Source organism: Natator depressus, chromosome 1 (genome assembly GCF_965152275.1).
Source record: "Natator depressus isolate rNatDep1 chromosome 1, rNatDep2.hap1, whole genome shotgun sequence".
Taxonomy (NCBI): domain Eukaryota; kingdom Metazoa; phylum Chordata; order Testudines; family Cheloniidae; genus Natator; species Natator depressus.
The window spans coordinates 13,310,263-13,324,213 of record NC_134234.1 but is presented as its reverse complement, the minus strand read 5'-3'; the positions used below and the strand labels follow the sequence as shown (position 1 = coordinate 13,324,213).

General features: G+C 52.4%; 1 protein-coding gene across 1 annotated transcript in view; it reads left to right on the top strand.

Annotated features, from left to right (window-relative positions):
• The first annotated feature begins 2,241 nt into the window (after positions 1-2,241).
• Positions 2,242-13,951, top strand: part of ARHGEF17 (Rho guanine nucleotide exchange factor 17) — a 244,111-nt gene continuing 232,401 nt past the window's right edge. The window contains exon 1 of the mRNA XM_074954998.1: positions 2,242-6,138. Coding sequence (XP_074811099.1) covers positions 2,242-6,138 — 3,897 coding nt within the window. The remainder of the gene's footprint in view (positions 6,139-13,951) is intronic.

Here is a 13,951-nt window from a genome sequence, read left to right as displayed (position 1 = left end):
CACTAATCTGCCAGCTCAGAGGCTTTTAATGCTGGGGAATGGGAGCAACGAGCAATTTCCATTCAGCTATCAGGAGCGGTGCTGGGCTGAGCAAATAAGACAGCTGCAAATTGGGCTCCGTTTGTGGGATCCTGGCCCGGCAGTGACCCTTTGCCACATAAACATCCTACGACCCTGTCACACCTCCTCTGCTCCATCACCTTCCTGCGCTGCAGATCATGATCTTGAAGGGAACCCTTCACCGGATCCTGGGAGCAGGGGGATGGATTATACAAAAGATTCCCCAGTGACAGTGAATTCCATAACGTTATCAGGCCTTTTAAGTCACCAGAATGGGGAGGCTGTAGCAGGGGATGGAACCCGGGGCCTCTCCTTCTTCTTCCCTATCCCACTTCTAGTCATCTACCCTGGCCTCCTCTAGGTCCTTTAGCCATGTATGCAAAACCCTCTTCCTTTGTATCTCTCCCCACCTGGACGAGCCTTCCTCTGCCCCCCACCAGTTCATTGATGCTACCCTTTTCCAGTCTCAGCTCACAGCATTTCAACCAGGGCGGCCCATGAGAATTTCCCTGTTCACTTCGAGGGGAAGTTCAAGCCCAGAGGGAACTTGCATACCCACCAACCAACCAAAAAAGGAATAAAATAAAGTGTACAGACCAAATCCTAATGATTGCCATCAATGGGCACTTGCTGAAGGCCTCCTTGTTAGGTGCCTTTGTATGGATTTAGGAGCCCAAATTCAGACACCTTTTTTCAAAACCTTGGCCATGATTTTTGTGTCTCTTAGCTACAGACGTTATTATTTGTCTTGTAGGAACACCTATGAGTGCCAGCCACCCCATTGTGCAAGGCGCTGTACAAACACAGAACAAAAAGACAGTCCCCCACCCCCAAAGAACTCACAGTCTAAGTCAATTATTGAGCTATTAGTATTAGTAATATTCATTTGCATTATGGTAATACCCAGCAGCAGCATTCCAGACTGGGGGGGGGGGGGAGGCAGGAGTGTATAATTATATAGCAAAAGCTAGTCCAGGCCCTGAAAAGCTGACTGTGTATGTATAAAAAAAGCCTTTTAAAAAGGCACAGGCAGAGTTTATTGCTGATTAAAAGCGGGGGAGGAGAGGGGGACATCGTGAAACTGTCAATGTCCCTGGTTCTTCCCTGCACTTGAAACCTTGGCAGAAAAACGTCATCAGCGTTTCCAAATCTGAAAAGTCGATTGCTTTCTCAGCTGCCTCTCCAGGCACTGAAATCAATAGAAGACAGGAACCTAAGACCTCAGGCCTTTTGACTGTTTTTATGTTTAGGGGAAATCCACCCCATGAAAACAAGCAAAAGGCCTTAAAATATGTAAATTCTTGCCCTGTCTTTCTGAAAGGCTCAGAGGGAAGTTAAAACAAAACAAAATCGACAAGGGGCTGGGTAGTAGATCTTTAAAAAGCGTTATATCTCTAGCCAAAGCAGATCCAAAAGATGTAACATGTGAATACACTGGAAAATAAAAGGCAAACCGGGGACTCATCGTTACCGTATTTCCTCTCTCCTCGTTTTCTTTTTCTGGTAAAATTACCCAAGCCATGTTCCCAGACTTTCCTTCAGAGACCACCCCCTCATTTCAAGAAACCACGCCTCTCAGGGAAAGTTTATTTGACTGCAAGAGAACAAAATAAAGTGAGGGCGACATTTAAGCCCCCAAATAATAACCGAAAAGAGAAGGGATGAGGACTTGTCTCTATGGTGCAAGGCAAGTGGGCCGCTTTGGCGTCTGACCAAGAGATGCCTTCGGATTTCGTGCGGCGGAGAGATGTCGGTGTGGCGGCTGGGTGCAGGGGATGAAGTCGGATTGGAAAGGGGGCCACTTCCTTTCACCGAGCTGGAGCGGCCGCTGCGGCGGGGAAAGTGCCACTGAAGTTTGCCGCCTGCTTTCCCACCCCAAAACGTCGGGCTGCCTGGGAATCGCCTCGGAACCGGGGGAAAGGGATCAAGCCGCGATCCGGGGCTTTGGGGAAGGGCGCGTTTGCAATCCCCCCCCGCCCCCCCCGGACTTGCCGTGGGAAGTGGAAGTTGCCTCCGAGTTTGCAGCGCCGCGGGGACCCTGGATGGCGGAGGGCGGCGTGCGGGGGCCGGACTGCTCGCCGGAGCGGGTTTAGGGCTGGAGGAGCAGAGGGGAGGAGAGGAAGGGGGGCGGCCGAGAGAGAAGGGGGTGGGTGGGTGGGCTGAGCGCGGCGGGTATATACAATGGCGGAGGGGGAGGCCGAGGGGACAGCTCCCCTCTGCCGGAGCGTCTCCTTCAAGCGGCTGGAGCGGTGGCTGGAGGCAGCGGCCGAGGGGGAAGGAGCCCGGCCGCCGGCGTGCCAGTGCCAGCCCCCCGGCGCCAGGGCGCAGCAGCCGCCGCCGCAGGAGCGGGACTCGCCGCAGCGCCGCCGGCGATCGCCCTCCAGAGCCGCCTCCAGCGGCCTCTCCCGGAAAGTTTCCAAGCTCGCCGCCGCCGCCGCCTGCCCCTCCCCGGAGCTCCGGGGCAGAGCCCTGCGGAGCCTGTCCCCGTCCGTCCGCCAGCTCTCCCAGCGCTTCGACGCCGCCGCCGGGGCCGCTCCCCCGCCCGCCCCCCGCAGCTCCCAGAGCGAGGAGGAGCCGGACGAGGACGGGGCCACCTGCTGCCCGCCCCAGCCGGGGAAGAGGGAGGCTCGGCCGCCGCCCGATGAGGAGGGCGGGGGGCCGCAGCGCAGCCAGGGGCTGAGCGAGCCCCCCAAGGCCGGGGAGGCCGGACTGGAGCCGGGGGGGCTCTGGCCCAGCGTCACCGAGATGCGCAAACTCTTCGGGGAGAGCTTTCGGCGGCCGCCCCCCGGCCGGGCCCCGGAGGAGGAAGGTGGGGCCCGCTCCCCGCACGGCGGGGCCGGCAGCTCGGCCGCCGCGGGGACGGGGCTCGGGGCGCCCCGGCCGGGCACGGACAGCCCCCCGCTTCCCAGCAGCGGCCCCGCTCCGGCCAGGAGGGAGGAGGAGCGGCTCCGCGCCGGCCCCAAGCCGCCGCCTCCCCCGCCGCCGCCCCGCAGCTGCGTTCCCTACCCCGGCCTGCTGCGAGCGCACCCGCTGCCCTGCGCTCCGGCCGGCGGGGAGGCCCGGCGGCAGCCGCAGCACCAGCCGGCTTGGGATAGTTTACATTCCTGGCATAGTTCTTCCAGACCACAGGCTGCCCCCCCGCCCTCCACCGCCTCCTCTGCTGTCTGCAGCCTCCTCCTAGAAGGGAGCTCCAGCTGCCAGGACTTGCTGCCCGCTCACGGCTTGCCCTTCCCTGGCAGTGCCAACAGCAAGCATGGCCCCTCCGGGGGCAGGCCCAGGTCCCTGGAGCGGTCCTCGGGGAGCGAGGAGGAAGGGAACCAGCTGGTGACCCCCAGGAAACGCTCCGTCCGGAAGAAAAAGAAAGACCTGGGCCTTTGGGACCATGAGTCCGACAGCGACGGGCTAGCGGGAATGGAGGCCGCGCCAGGGCGGCCCCCGTGGACTCATGAGGTCCTGGCACACCTGCCTCTTCCTGCGAACGATGGAGCCAAGCCGCCCTCGGTGGCAAAGAGACTGGCAGCGGCAGATTGCAACAGTGGGAACACCTTTGCCGCCCTGCTGGGGGAAGCCAAGACAGCAGGCAGCGTCGAAGGGCACCGGCAGTACGTGAGGGGCATGTCAGAAGGCGTATCTGCTGCTCACTTCCCACTGGCCGCAGCGCCACCCATACCCCTGGTCTCCCGCGTCTCCAAAGTGAACATCCCGCCCTTTGGGCCGAGCCCGTGCGGGTCGAGAAGCAGCAGCAGGTACTCGAGCACCGAGACCCTGAAGGAAGAGGACCACTTTGGGCCCTGCTGGCCCAGCCAAAGCCGGAGCTTGCAGGGGGGCCTTGGCATGTACAGATCCCCCAGCTTCGGCCACAGCGACAGCCTCTCCAGACTGCAGCAGCAGGTCCGGGTGCGTCCTAAGCTGCCCATGGGCATCGGCAAAGTGAAACAGGACCCTTCCAGTGAGATTCTGCTCCACTGTGGACCTGAGGCCGAGCAAGCCAAGGACAGGAAGTCCATGTCCAATCCTGACATAGCCACTGAGACGCTGACTCTCCTCAGCTTCCTAAAATCAGATCTCTCCGAGCTGAAGGTGAGGAAGAAAGGTGGCGGGGTCAGTGACCAAGAGGAAGGGGCCTTCAGCAGTGGCAGGAGTGAGAACTACCAGAGCCCACCTGGGCACCAGCTGGGAGGCAGAGGCCGAAGCGTGGCACAAACCCCGAATCGGTGGGCGCTAGGTGGCCGCCCAACTCTCAAAGACCTCACCGCGACCTTACGTCGGGCCAAGTCCTTCACCTATTCTGACAAACCGACGCCACGCAGGCTCCTCCTCCAGAGCTCCAGAAAGCAAAGCTCCTCAGAGCTTCTCCTGGCCAGCAGCAGTAGTGACCATGACAGCGTGGTTTCAGACGGTGATGCTGGCCAGAGAGGGGATGTCGATGGGCTCCCGGTCGTCATCCAGGATCAGTATATTCAGGAAGCACGGCAAGTCTTTGAGAAGATAAGTCGGATCGGCTCCCAGCACGACTACGTCTTTGTGTCAGATCAGAAGGACAGCGCAGGTGTGAAGTGTGGCGAGGAGTTTACAGAGAACCAGAAGGAAGCCGATGTGGCCCTTCTGGGGAGCAAAGAGCATGAGGAGTGTCTGAAGAAAGCAGAGTCTGAAGAAAACCTCTACTGTGGGAAGTCCATGGAGGAGCTCTCGGGTCATGAGTCTAGCATGACCGATGAAGGCATCGTGACGGAGCCTGAGGTGGGTCCCACCAACGCTGCTTACGGGGAACTCTGTCAGACTGTCGCGGCTTGGACACCGGCCAACGCCAGCCTAGGGGAGGGCGACACTGATCGAGTGAACAGTAAAGAGATTCTTCTTCCTGGGCTCACAGCGAGAATGAACCATGAGGGTGCTTCTGTTGTTGATGATGCCCTTACTGGTAAAGCCATGGCCCAAGGGTCCTTAGAGGCACCTTCCACCCCAAGCACCCTGCGGCGCCGAAGGAAGTTTCCCTCTGTTGGCAACAACTGGTCCGATTCCAGCAACGGGGAATCCAGTGGCGAAGCCTACAGATCCCTAAGTGACCCCATGCCCCACAGGAGGTGCTCGATCACAGAAGAGACTGAGAACTTCTCAGTGGACAGTAATCTCCTAGGGTCCCTGAATTCCAAGGCCGGTGTCCCGGAGTCTTTGGCCATGGCTCTGTCCGAGTGCACCGGCAGCGCTGCCAGCGACCTGTCCGTCTGTAGCGATGGAATCAAGGATTACAGCACGGTGATCCAGAACATTGTTAGCCAGCCCGGTGCCATGGACAAGGTGATTGACGAGAGGGGAAATGGTAAGACAGTCAAGAAGAAATCGTTCAGTGACCCCAGCCGTCGCAGTGAGTTGGCCAGCGCAGGCTTTGAGGGCCCCAGCGAGCCAATCAGTGAGATGGACCAGACCATTCCGCCTTCCAGCAGCGAACCCATCCTCTCCGAGCAAAGGGACGAGGTGGGAGAGCTGGAGGAGCTGGGCCAGGAGGTTGAGAAGCTGCGCTCTCAGTCTGAGCACATCCTACCTGCAAAAGTAGGAGGCCACAATGCAGGAGAGGCAGCTCAAAGCTATAGCTTTGACCCCAAGCTGGCGGAAGTCCTGTCCCCCAGGATCATCAGGCGCAGTTCCAAGAAGCGCACCAACCGGGTGACTCATCAGGAGAATCACGAGACTGCATCCTCTGCCACAACTCCTGCTAGTACCCTGAGTAGGTCCAGGCCTGCATCCAAGCATGTCCGGCACGCCAGCGAGCCTGCTGCCTTCCTCCCCATCTCAGCACCTGAGCCTCATGGGTCGCTCAATCAAAATGTCCATGTAACTGTGCCAGAATCTTCACCTCTCCCCATCAAATCCTACCCTGTCCTCCAAGCTCCATCCTTGGAGGATGTCACCAAGCAATACATGTTGACTCTTAACTCAGGGGACTTGTCTTCTGGTGGCACTGTGGATATGCCCAGGTCTTCGCCTGCTACACCGACTATTTCAGAGCCCAAGCTGCTGAGATGTCCAAAGCAGCAGGAGGAACACAGCCCTAGCAGCACCAAGAGCAAGCCTCAAGTGGTAAGTGCCCCTGGTTTTAAGATGCTCTAGCCTAGGACCTGATCCAAAACCCAGTGAAGAAAATTGAGGTTTATTCATTGTCTTCAATGAACTTTGGATCTGGCTCTTGGGGGGCCAAATTCTCCTTTCATTAACACTGTTGTAAATCTGGAGGAACTCCATTGACTTCAGTGAAGTTACTCCAGACAAATGAGATCAGAATCCGGCCCTTAACTTAATTCACTGCCATCCAAGCCCTTCCACGGGGCAAGCTCCCATTGATGTGAATGTCTGAATTCGGACTCAGTAATATTGTGTAAAAGACACAGGTTCTGGACCTATTTTAGTGGATGACTGTTTTCTTGCTTTCAAATTCAGTCCTACTGTTTTGTCTCTCTGGGATGCTACATAAGGTCTCCGTAAACTGTTGTTCTCTTGGCTGGTGGTGGTTGTTTTTTTTTTTTTTTTGCCTTGAATGTTGAACAAAAGTTGCCTTTTTCTAGTCTATAGGGAACTTGCATATCTTTTTCCTTTCTTTGTCATCCCTGATATTCTGCCCATTGTACTGTAGCTCAAGAACACATCCATTGTTTTAAATATATATATAAATTCCTACCTGTGGGAATCCTGTTTAACTGGAATAAATGCAGCTATTCTCCCCCCTACAGCTGAGATTCTTTTTGCCACTTGTTGATCGTTTGTGACATTGCTAAGGGCTTCAGAAATAAACCAGACTTTTTTTTTTTTTAAGTATCAAAATCAGGGAAAACTTAAAAAAAAAACAAAAAAAAGTTTGTTGCATATTAATGATAACCAAGGTCAGCATCCTGTTCCCATAGTAATTAAGGAGGATTTTGCCTTTGGCATTCGTGAAAATAGAATCAGGGCCCAATGTTACTACCAGACTGCAAATTGGTATTCAGGGAAGTTGATTTCTAGCTACAAACCACATCCCTATGTTCTGGTCTGTTTGTTCCCTTCCTGGTTGAAATCTCTGTCGGGGTGGAATTATATGTGAAATACCCATTGCTCTGATCTGTTTGATTGAAATATTGAGTAGATTAAGATGTCTCTGATGTGTTGGAGAATTACATTGAGTGCAGAATAATTTTTCCAGTTGGCATAGGAGAATTTGGAGAAGACTGCCAATCTATCTTGAATCATGTGGCTTTCTGATGGGAGCAAGGGGCTGAGAAATCTCAACAGCAGTGTCTTCTGAAAGGTGCTTTGAAACAGTTCAATAGTATTAAAACAGAATCCGCATTGTGGGCGAGATTTGCAGTCGACTTGATCTAAAGTTCCCTTGAAGTAGCATAGGCGAGTTTTGTTTCTTCTTTCAGCCCTGTAATCGGAAACGATCATTGTGGCTGGTGCTGCGGTCTGACTGGTGTCACTTTTTACCTAGTAAAATCTCGTCTTTTGGGGAGGGGAGCAGGGGTGTGTGTGTGCTTTTGCATGTTTTGTTTACGAGAGCTGAATGCCATGTTCACCAGAGCGTAAACTATCTACTAAATTGGCAACAACTGTCCTCTTGCTCCATTGTATTTGCCCCTAGTTATGTGTTTTTCTTTTGAACTTTTCTTTCAGTGGTTTTCTTGCAAAGGCGTTTGGGTTTTATTTGTGTAATGTGCTACTAGAATTGTGAGAGCCTGACCATGCCTTACTGATTTATGGGATCTTTACTCATCAGTGTGGAGCGACTGCTACTGATGTAATGCTTTCACTTTTACCTTTGGCGTCTTCCCTCCGCCAATTCCCCCATTTGTTTGCTTTTCTCTACCTGTTGTCTCTCATCAAATGCTTCGGTTGCAAGCCCTGTGGGGCAGAGACTGCCTTTGTAAAGAGGCTGTGATCCCTTGATTGGGGCCTCCCTAAATAACAGTCCGGTGGAAGGGCTACACAATCCGGCCTTGTGATGACTGTCTCAGTCTGAAACAATGGGCAGGCTGGAAATCCCACCTCCTGTGTCTGGTTGGCAATTCATTTGGCCATGCTGTCAGTAGTTGAACAGCTCCTCATTGCTAACCGTGGGCTGGCTCCGTGGCTGGTGGAAATGGGCGTGAATCTATCCCTATCGAGATGTTCATAACTGAGGAGGGGGGAAGGGAACAGTCTTGTCACGTCGGAAAGCTTTTGGAGGAGAAGAGTTTACCACTGTTCTGGTGTCAGAGTAACAGCCGTGTTAGTCTGTATTCGCAAAAAGAAAAGGAGTACCTGTGGCACCTTAGAGACTAACCAATTTATTTGAGCATAAGCTTTCGGGAGCTACAGCTCACTTCATCGGATGCATCCTGTGGAAAATACAGAAGATGATGTTTTTATACACACAAAGCATGAAAAAATGGGTGTTCATCACTACAAAAGGTTTTCTCTCCCCCCACCCCACTCTCCTGCTGGTAATAGCTTATCTAAAGTGATCACTCTCCTTACAATGTGTATGATAATCAAGGTGGGCCATTTCCAGCACAAATCCAGGTTTTCTCCCCATGCGCCCCCTCCCCCCCCCCCCACAAACCCATTCTCCTGTTGGTAATAGCTTATCCAAAGCAATCGCTCTCCTTACAATGTGCACGATAACCAAGGTGGGCCACTTCCAGCACAAATCCAGGGTTTAACAAGAATGTCTGAGGAAGGCTTATGCTCAAATAAATTGGTTAGTCTCTAAGGTGCCACAAGTACTCCTTTTCTTTTTGTTCTGGTGTGTGATTTATGGATGCTGGTAGCTTGCCCGTCCCACACTGAAAAATTAGCAGCAGCCAAGCAAGAAGTGACTGGCAGCCAAGCTGCTGGACTGGGACAGATAGTTGTCTGTAACCCTGAAAGGTCATTGCTAGGGAATGAGTTTCTCCTTGATACAGTGAGGAGCGGACACTTCTCTCTGTCCGAGTCACCTGACTGGGAAGATCCAAGGAGTCTTAAGTCTTGTCAGATGTTTCGGTTTTGTTTGATCTTGGCAAGTGCGGTGTGGTTTGTTCTGTTTCTTTGGCAATGGATGGAAGGGAGCAGGGCTGGTATCTGCACTAATTGGAGCAGTCTGTTTTTCTGAAAGAGACTGGGGGAGCTGGCACTCCCTTGATTAGTGTCTCATTGAATGAAGTGTGTGTGCACATGTGTGCATAGAAGAGAGAAGGATGGATGGGTGACTAGAGAGGATTCTTACTGGATATTAATTTTTACTTGAGTTGGGCTCAAATCAAAACCCCAGATCCAAACAACCCTCAACTTCGGGCAAATCCAGACCCAGATCTGGACTTTTTCTATGACCCATCTTGCAATAATGGGCCAAACCAAATCACCCCAGCTCCAAACACCCTTGTGCCTTAGAAAAGTTTGGATCTTGATAAAGATCCAGATTTGCATCTGGCCCTACAATGAGTCTGGACCAAAACAGCCCTGATCTTTGTATCTTGGGCCTTCCTCTGAGTTTTACCAACAGCTGTGTTCAGTCATTTTGAGTTTTGTTTTAGGGACAAGTTTGCCTTGAGCTGAATCAGAAGGAACTCTCCATCCTTTCCCCCCTCCTCCCAGCTGCGTTCTCCTTTACCCTCTGTGTTCTCCAGTATTAAACTCTTGCCACTTTTCTTTGCCAGGACTCATTCCAAATTATATATATGTTGGTCTGATTCCTAGAGATTGTTTATTATAAAGGACCTGCAAGGGGGAATAGCCCAGGCAGCTACAAACAACGGTCTGAGACAAATGATCTTATCTCCAAGTACTGTCTGGAGATTTCAGATTGGAGAGGTTTGTTTTGGGATTGAACCTCGAGGTTGAGCTTGAATAGAAAAGGATTCCTTCACTCTCTCCTGGAAACAGCACATTTAACAGTATCCATATCTAGTTATTACCAGCTGGATCCTGCTAGGTGCTGAGTACCTACGGTGCCCTGTGAAGTCAGTGGGAGTTAAGGGCACCATGCCCAGCAATGCAATCCCCTTTTTTCATAATATTATCCAGAGATCAGGACAAAAGCCCCGTTCCAGCTGTTTGTGCTGGATGTCCCAGCTGCTTATAATAAATTCTAAGATGGGTCATTTACGGGTGTCTTTATAAGGAGCCGTAGTGACTTTAGAGACGAGTAAAGGAGCCACAAGGAGTGAATTCGGGCCAAGGTCCACAAGGTATTTAGACTCCTAACTTCCGTGGAGCCTAAATACCTTTGTGGATCTGGGCCATAGTCTCCAACCCTTTGAATGGCTAACAATAATAGTACTTATTTTCTAAGCACTGGACAGTCTTTGAGCCCAGTCCATTGTTCCTTGGGTCCTCAGGCCTGCGGCTGACCTCAGTATGCAGGATTGGGCTCTCAGACTAATTAAGCCTCACAACACCGCTGTGAGGTTGGCAGGGGGAGTTTTATTATCCCCATTTTATAGATGGGAAAACTGAGATTTGTTCAAGGCCGTAGAGGGAGTCCAATGCCAGCACCCAATTGAGAGCGCAAGGATTCCTAGTGCCCCGGTCTGTGCTCCAGCCAGCAGAGTCTCATCTTCTGTCTCCCATCTCCCCAACCAGTGATGGTCCTTTTCCAGCAATTGTTGCTTTTAATTTCACCCCTCCTGGGCCCTGTTGCCCGATTGCTTGTGTGCTATGCCCAGGGTCAAAGCACCCCGGCAATGAGAGCAGTTTGCACCAGATCTGCAGCGTGGCTCTGCTGCCGTCTCTTGCCCCACACTCAGTGCGGTGCTCAGACAGGCTCTGCGCCTGTCTGGCAAAGTGGGTGCAGCCAGGAGGGAAGTAGAGTGGAGCCAAGGGGCTGCTTTAAGGCTACATGAAACAGTCAGGGGCTGCTTTAAGGGCTCTCCATGCCCCCTCCCATGTCATCTGCGGGACAGTGGTGTGGGGGAACTTGGTGTTCTCTATAGTGATGCCGGACATGAGAAGAGGTGGTGAAAGGGTGAGCTGGGCCTTTAAGGGGATCAAGTCCCCGCTCTGACCTGGGCCTAGAAATAAAAGGCAGGTCCTTTTTCCTAGTAGGTGGGTGATTTGGTATCTGAGCGACATTCTGGGGCCAGTGTGCCAAGAGGGAGCTAGGAATGGGCCACACGAGGGGCTCAATAAAAAGGGTCCAGGAGTCAAGCCAAAGTCAGAACGTGGCCAGGAGAAAAGTGAAGCAGAGTGGGGGTTTATGGTGTAGGGTCCCTGGGCCAGAGACTGGGGTAGAGGGCGAGCTTGGCTCTCCCTATCGTGCCACCAGTAGGAAGTGGAAAACCCCACAAGCCAGGGTAGGAAGCTGTGGCCTTGGGAGGCCAGTGTCTGTGATGTTGGGGAGACCGATACTGGAACACTGTGGACAGTTCTGGGGTGCACATCGTGAAAAGGATGTTGGAAAATTTGGAAAGGGTGCTGCGAAGAGCCCTGGGAGTGATGCCAAGGCTGGAAAAAATGCCTCGCAGTGAGAGACATATGAATCTTAAAAGAAGATGGAGAGGTGGCTTGATTAGTGTATCAGCACCTTCATGGGGAGAAAATACCAGCTAGCAAAGGGCTCTTCAGTCTAGCGGAGAAAGGCAGATCAAGAACCAATGGCTAGAAGCTGAAGCCAGACAAATTCAGGGCAGTAATAAAGTGCAAATTTTTGAACAGTGAGGACAGTTAAACACTAGAACAAACTACCAAGCGTAGTGGTGGATTTGCCATCTTGTGATGTCTTCAGATTGAGAGGGGGCTGTCTTTCTGGAAGGTCTGCTTTAGTCAAACACAAGTTATTGGGCTCAGCGCAGGGGTGACTGGGGATAATTCTACGGCCTGGGATACCTGCAACCGGGGATATATACAGGAGGCTTGAGATGCCTTCAACCGGGGATATATACAGGAGGCCTGAGATGCCTTCAACCTGGGATATATACAGGAGGTCAGACCAGATGATCTAATGGTCACTTCTGGCTTTAGAAATCTATGAGTGCTGTCACATCTGAGCGATAGGGTTGCCAGTTCTGGTTGGACGTATTCCTGGAGGTTTCATCACATGACATAATATCAATCTTTAATTCCTGGAGACTCCGGGACAATCCTGGAGGGTTGGCAACCGTACAAAGGGAGAAGCAGACAGACCCTCAGCAAAGCGACTGTGTAATCAAGACCCCAGTTTACTCCACTATAACCTGCTGACATTAGTGACACACACCCACCACATTTGTGTTGTGGTTTTTCCCTCCTCTCAGCCTCTCAGCACTGCTGGGAGAGCGTGAGTTGGGGTGAAATCCTGGCCTTGAAATCCTGGATTGACCCCTGGATTCTTGTCCTCCTTGGGCTTCCTCAGCAGAACGGTTTGTTAAGAGCCGGCCACCCAGCCCTTTTGACAGTGGGGCAGCAGGAGAGTCGCGGAGCCTTGACAACCAGTAAGGACCCATGTGATGAAAAGAACCCAGACCGAGTTTGCAGAGCAGGCCGTTGTCTGGATCCACGGGGAGTCGGGGTGACAGTCGAGAAAGACAAGTCCCGGCTCAGACTCTGATGGGGTGGCAGCTTAGGGGTTATTGCAGGTTTGGGAGCTTACACCTTGAGAAGCTGTGGTGCAAGTTCAATTAACCTCTGTGGGGTTAGCACGGTAGCTGCCCCGATGCAAAAACCCCTACGGCGGACAAGCCCTGCGTTCGGTATGATCTCCCAGGGCTCTATATTTGGTGGGGTTTTTTTGAATGAAGTTTTCCCGCGACGTGTTTCAATAGACGGATTTCCTGAATTGCTTGTTGCACCACTTCTAATGCTGCTGCTTGCCAGTCCCGTGATCGCTGTCTGCAGGATACGTCTGTGCCCTGACATACTCAAGGAGCTCGATGGCAGCTGTCAGATCAGGGAGGGAGCTATCAGTCCCGAACACTCACAGATCCAGAGGTTTGGAAGGTTTCCTGGCATTGGGGGGAAGCAATTAATTATTCAGGTGCAACTTGGAATGAGGAGCTAAAGGGGAACTGCAAAGATAGATAAGGAGTTGGTGAAAAGAAAAGGAGGACTTGTGGCACCTTAGAGACTAACAAATTTATTAGAGCATCAGCTTTCGTGAGCTACAGCTCACTTCATTGGATGCTGGTGTTTACGCTACTTGAGCAATGAGTGCGGAATGCCCTGGCTGGGCTAAAGCAGGCAGAATGAAACACACCCACCAGGTTAAGAGGAGCATTCTGCACAACTAATCAAGAACTCCCCTCGAGTGTTTTTCTTTAGGATCCCCCAGCTGGGAAGATAGGTACGATGATCCAGATCTTCAAAGATATTTAGGTGCCTAACTCCCACTGAAGGATCTGAGCCCATGTTACTAGAATGGGAGCAATTATGCAGCCACCCCATCTAGTAGGTAGTCCATATAGGAGATAATGGCCTACTACAGCTAGCTCATGGAGTTACTCCTTTAGTTCAGGTGGGAGGGGATCCGTGCTATGGCACTGAAGGTCTTATGTTCAGACAGTGGTGATGGCTGGTGTGCATGACTGGTGTGACCCAGGTGTTTCTGGATGTCTGAGCAAACTCAGACTCAGCTGAGCGTTTGTCCAGTTGTCCATCGAGTGCTTCCTAGACCCTACCTAAGGGATCAGGCAGTGGATAGCTACAGTGGTGAAAGGAGTCAGACAGTGGGGAGTGTGTGTAATGGGACAGGGATTTGGCCTAGGGGAGGGCCAGATGTCGTGGTGTGCTGGGAGCAGGTCAAAGGAAGGCATTGAAGAGCGTGCGTGTGAAGGGGGAGGGGCTTTTTCATTTTTGCAGGAAAATTGGTTCATGCTAGAATCAGCAAGAGAAAATTGACATTTGTCTAAACACTAATGAAGCGATGTTTTGTGAAGGGATACCATACAATGTTTCTCTTCATGCCTCAGACTAGATAAATAGAAAATCC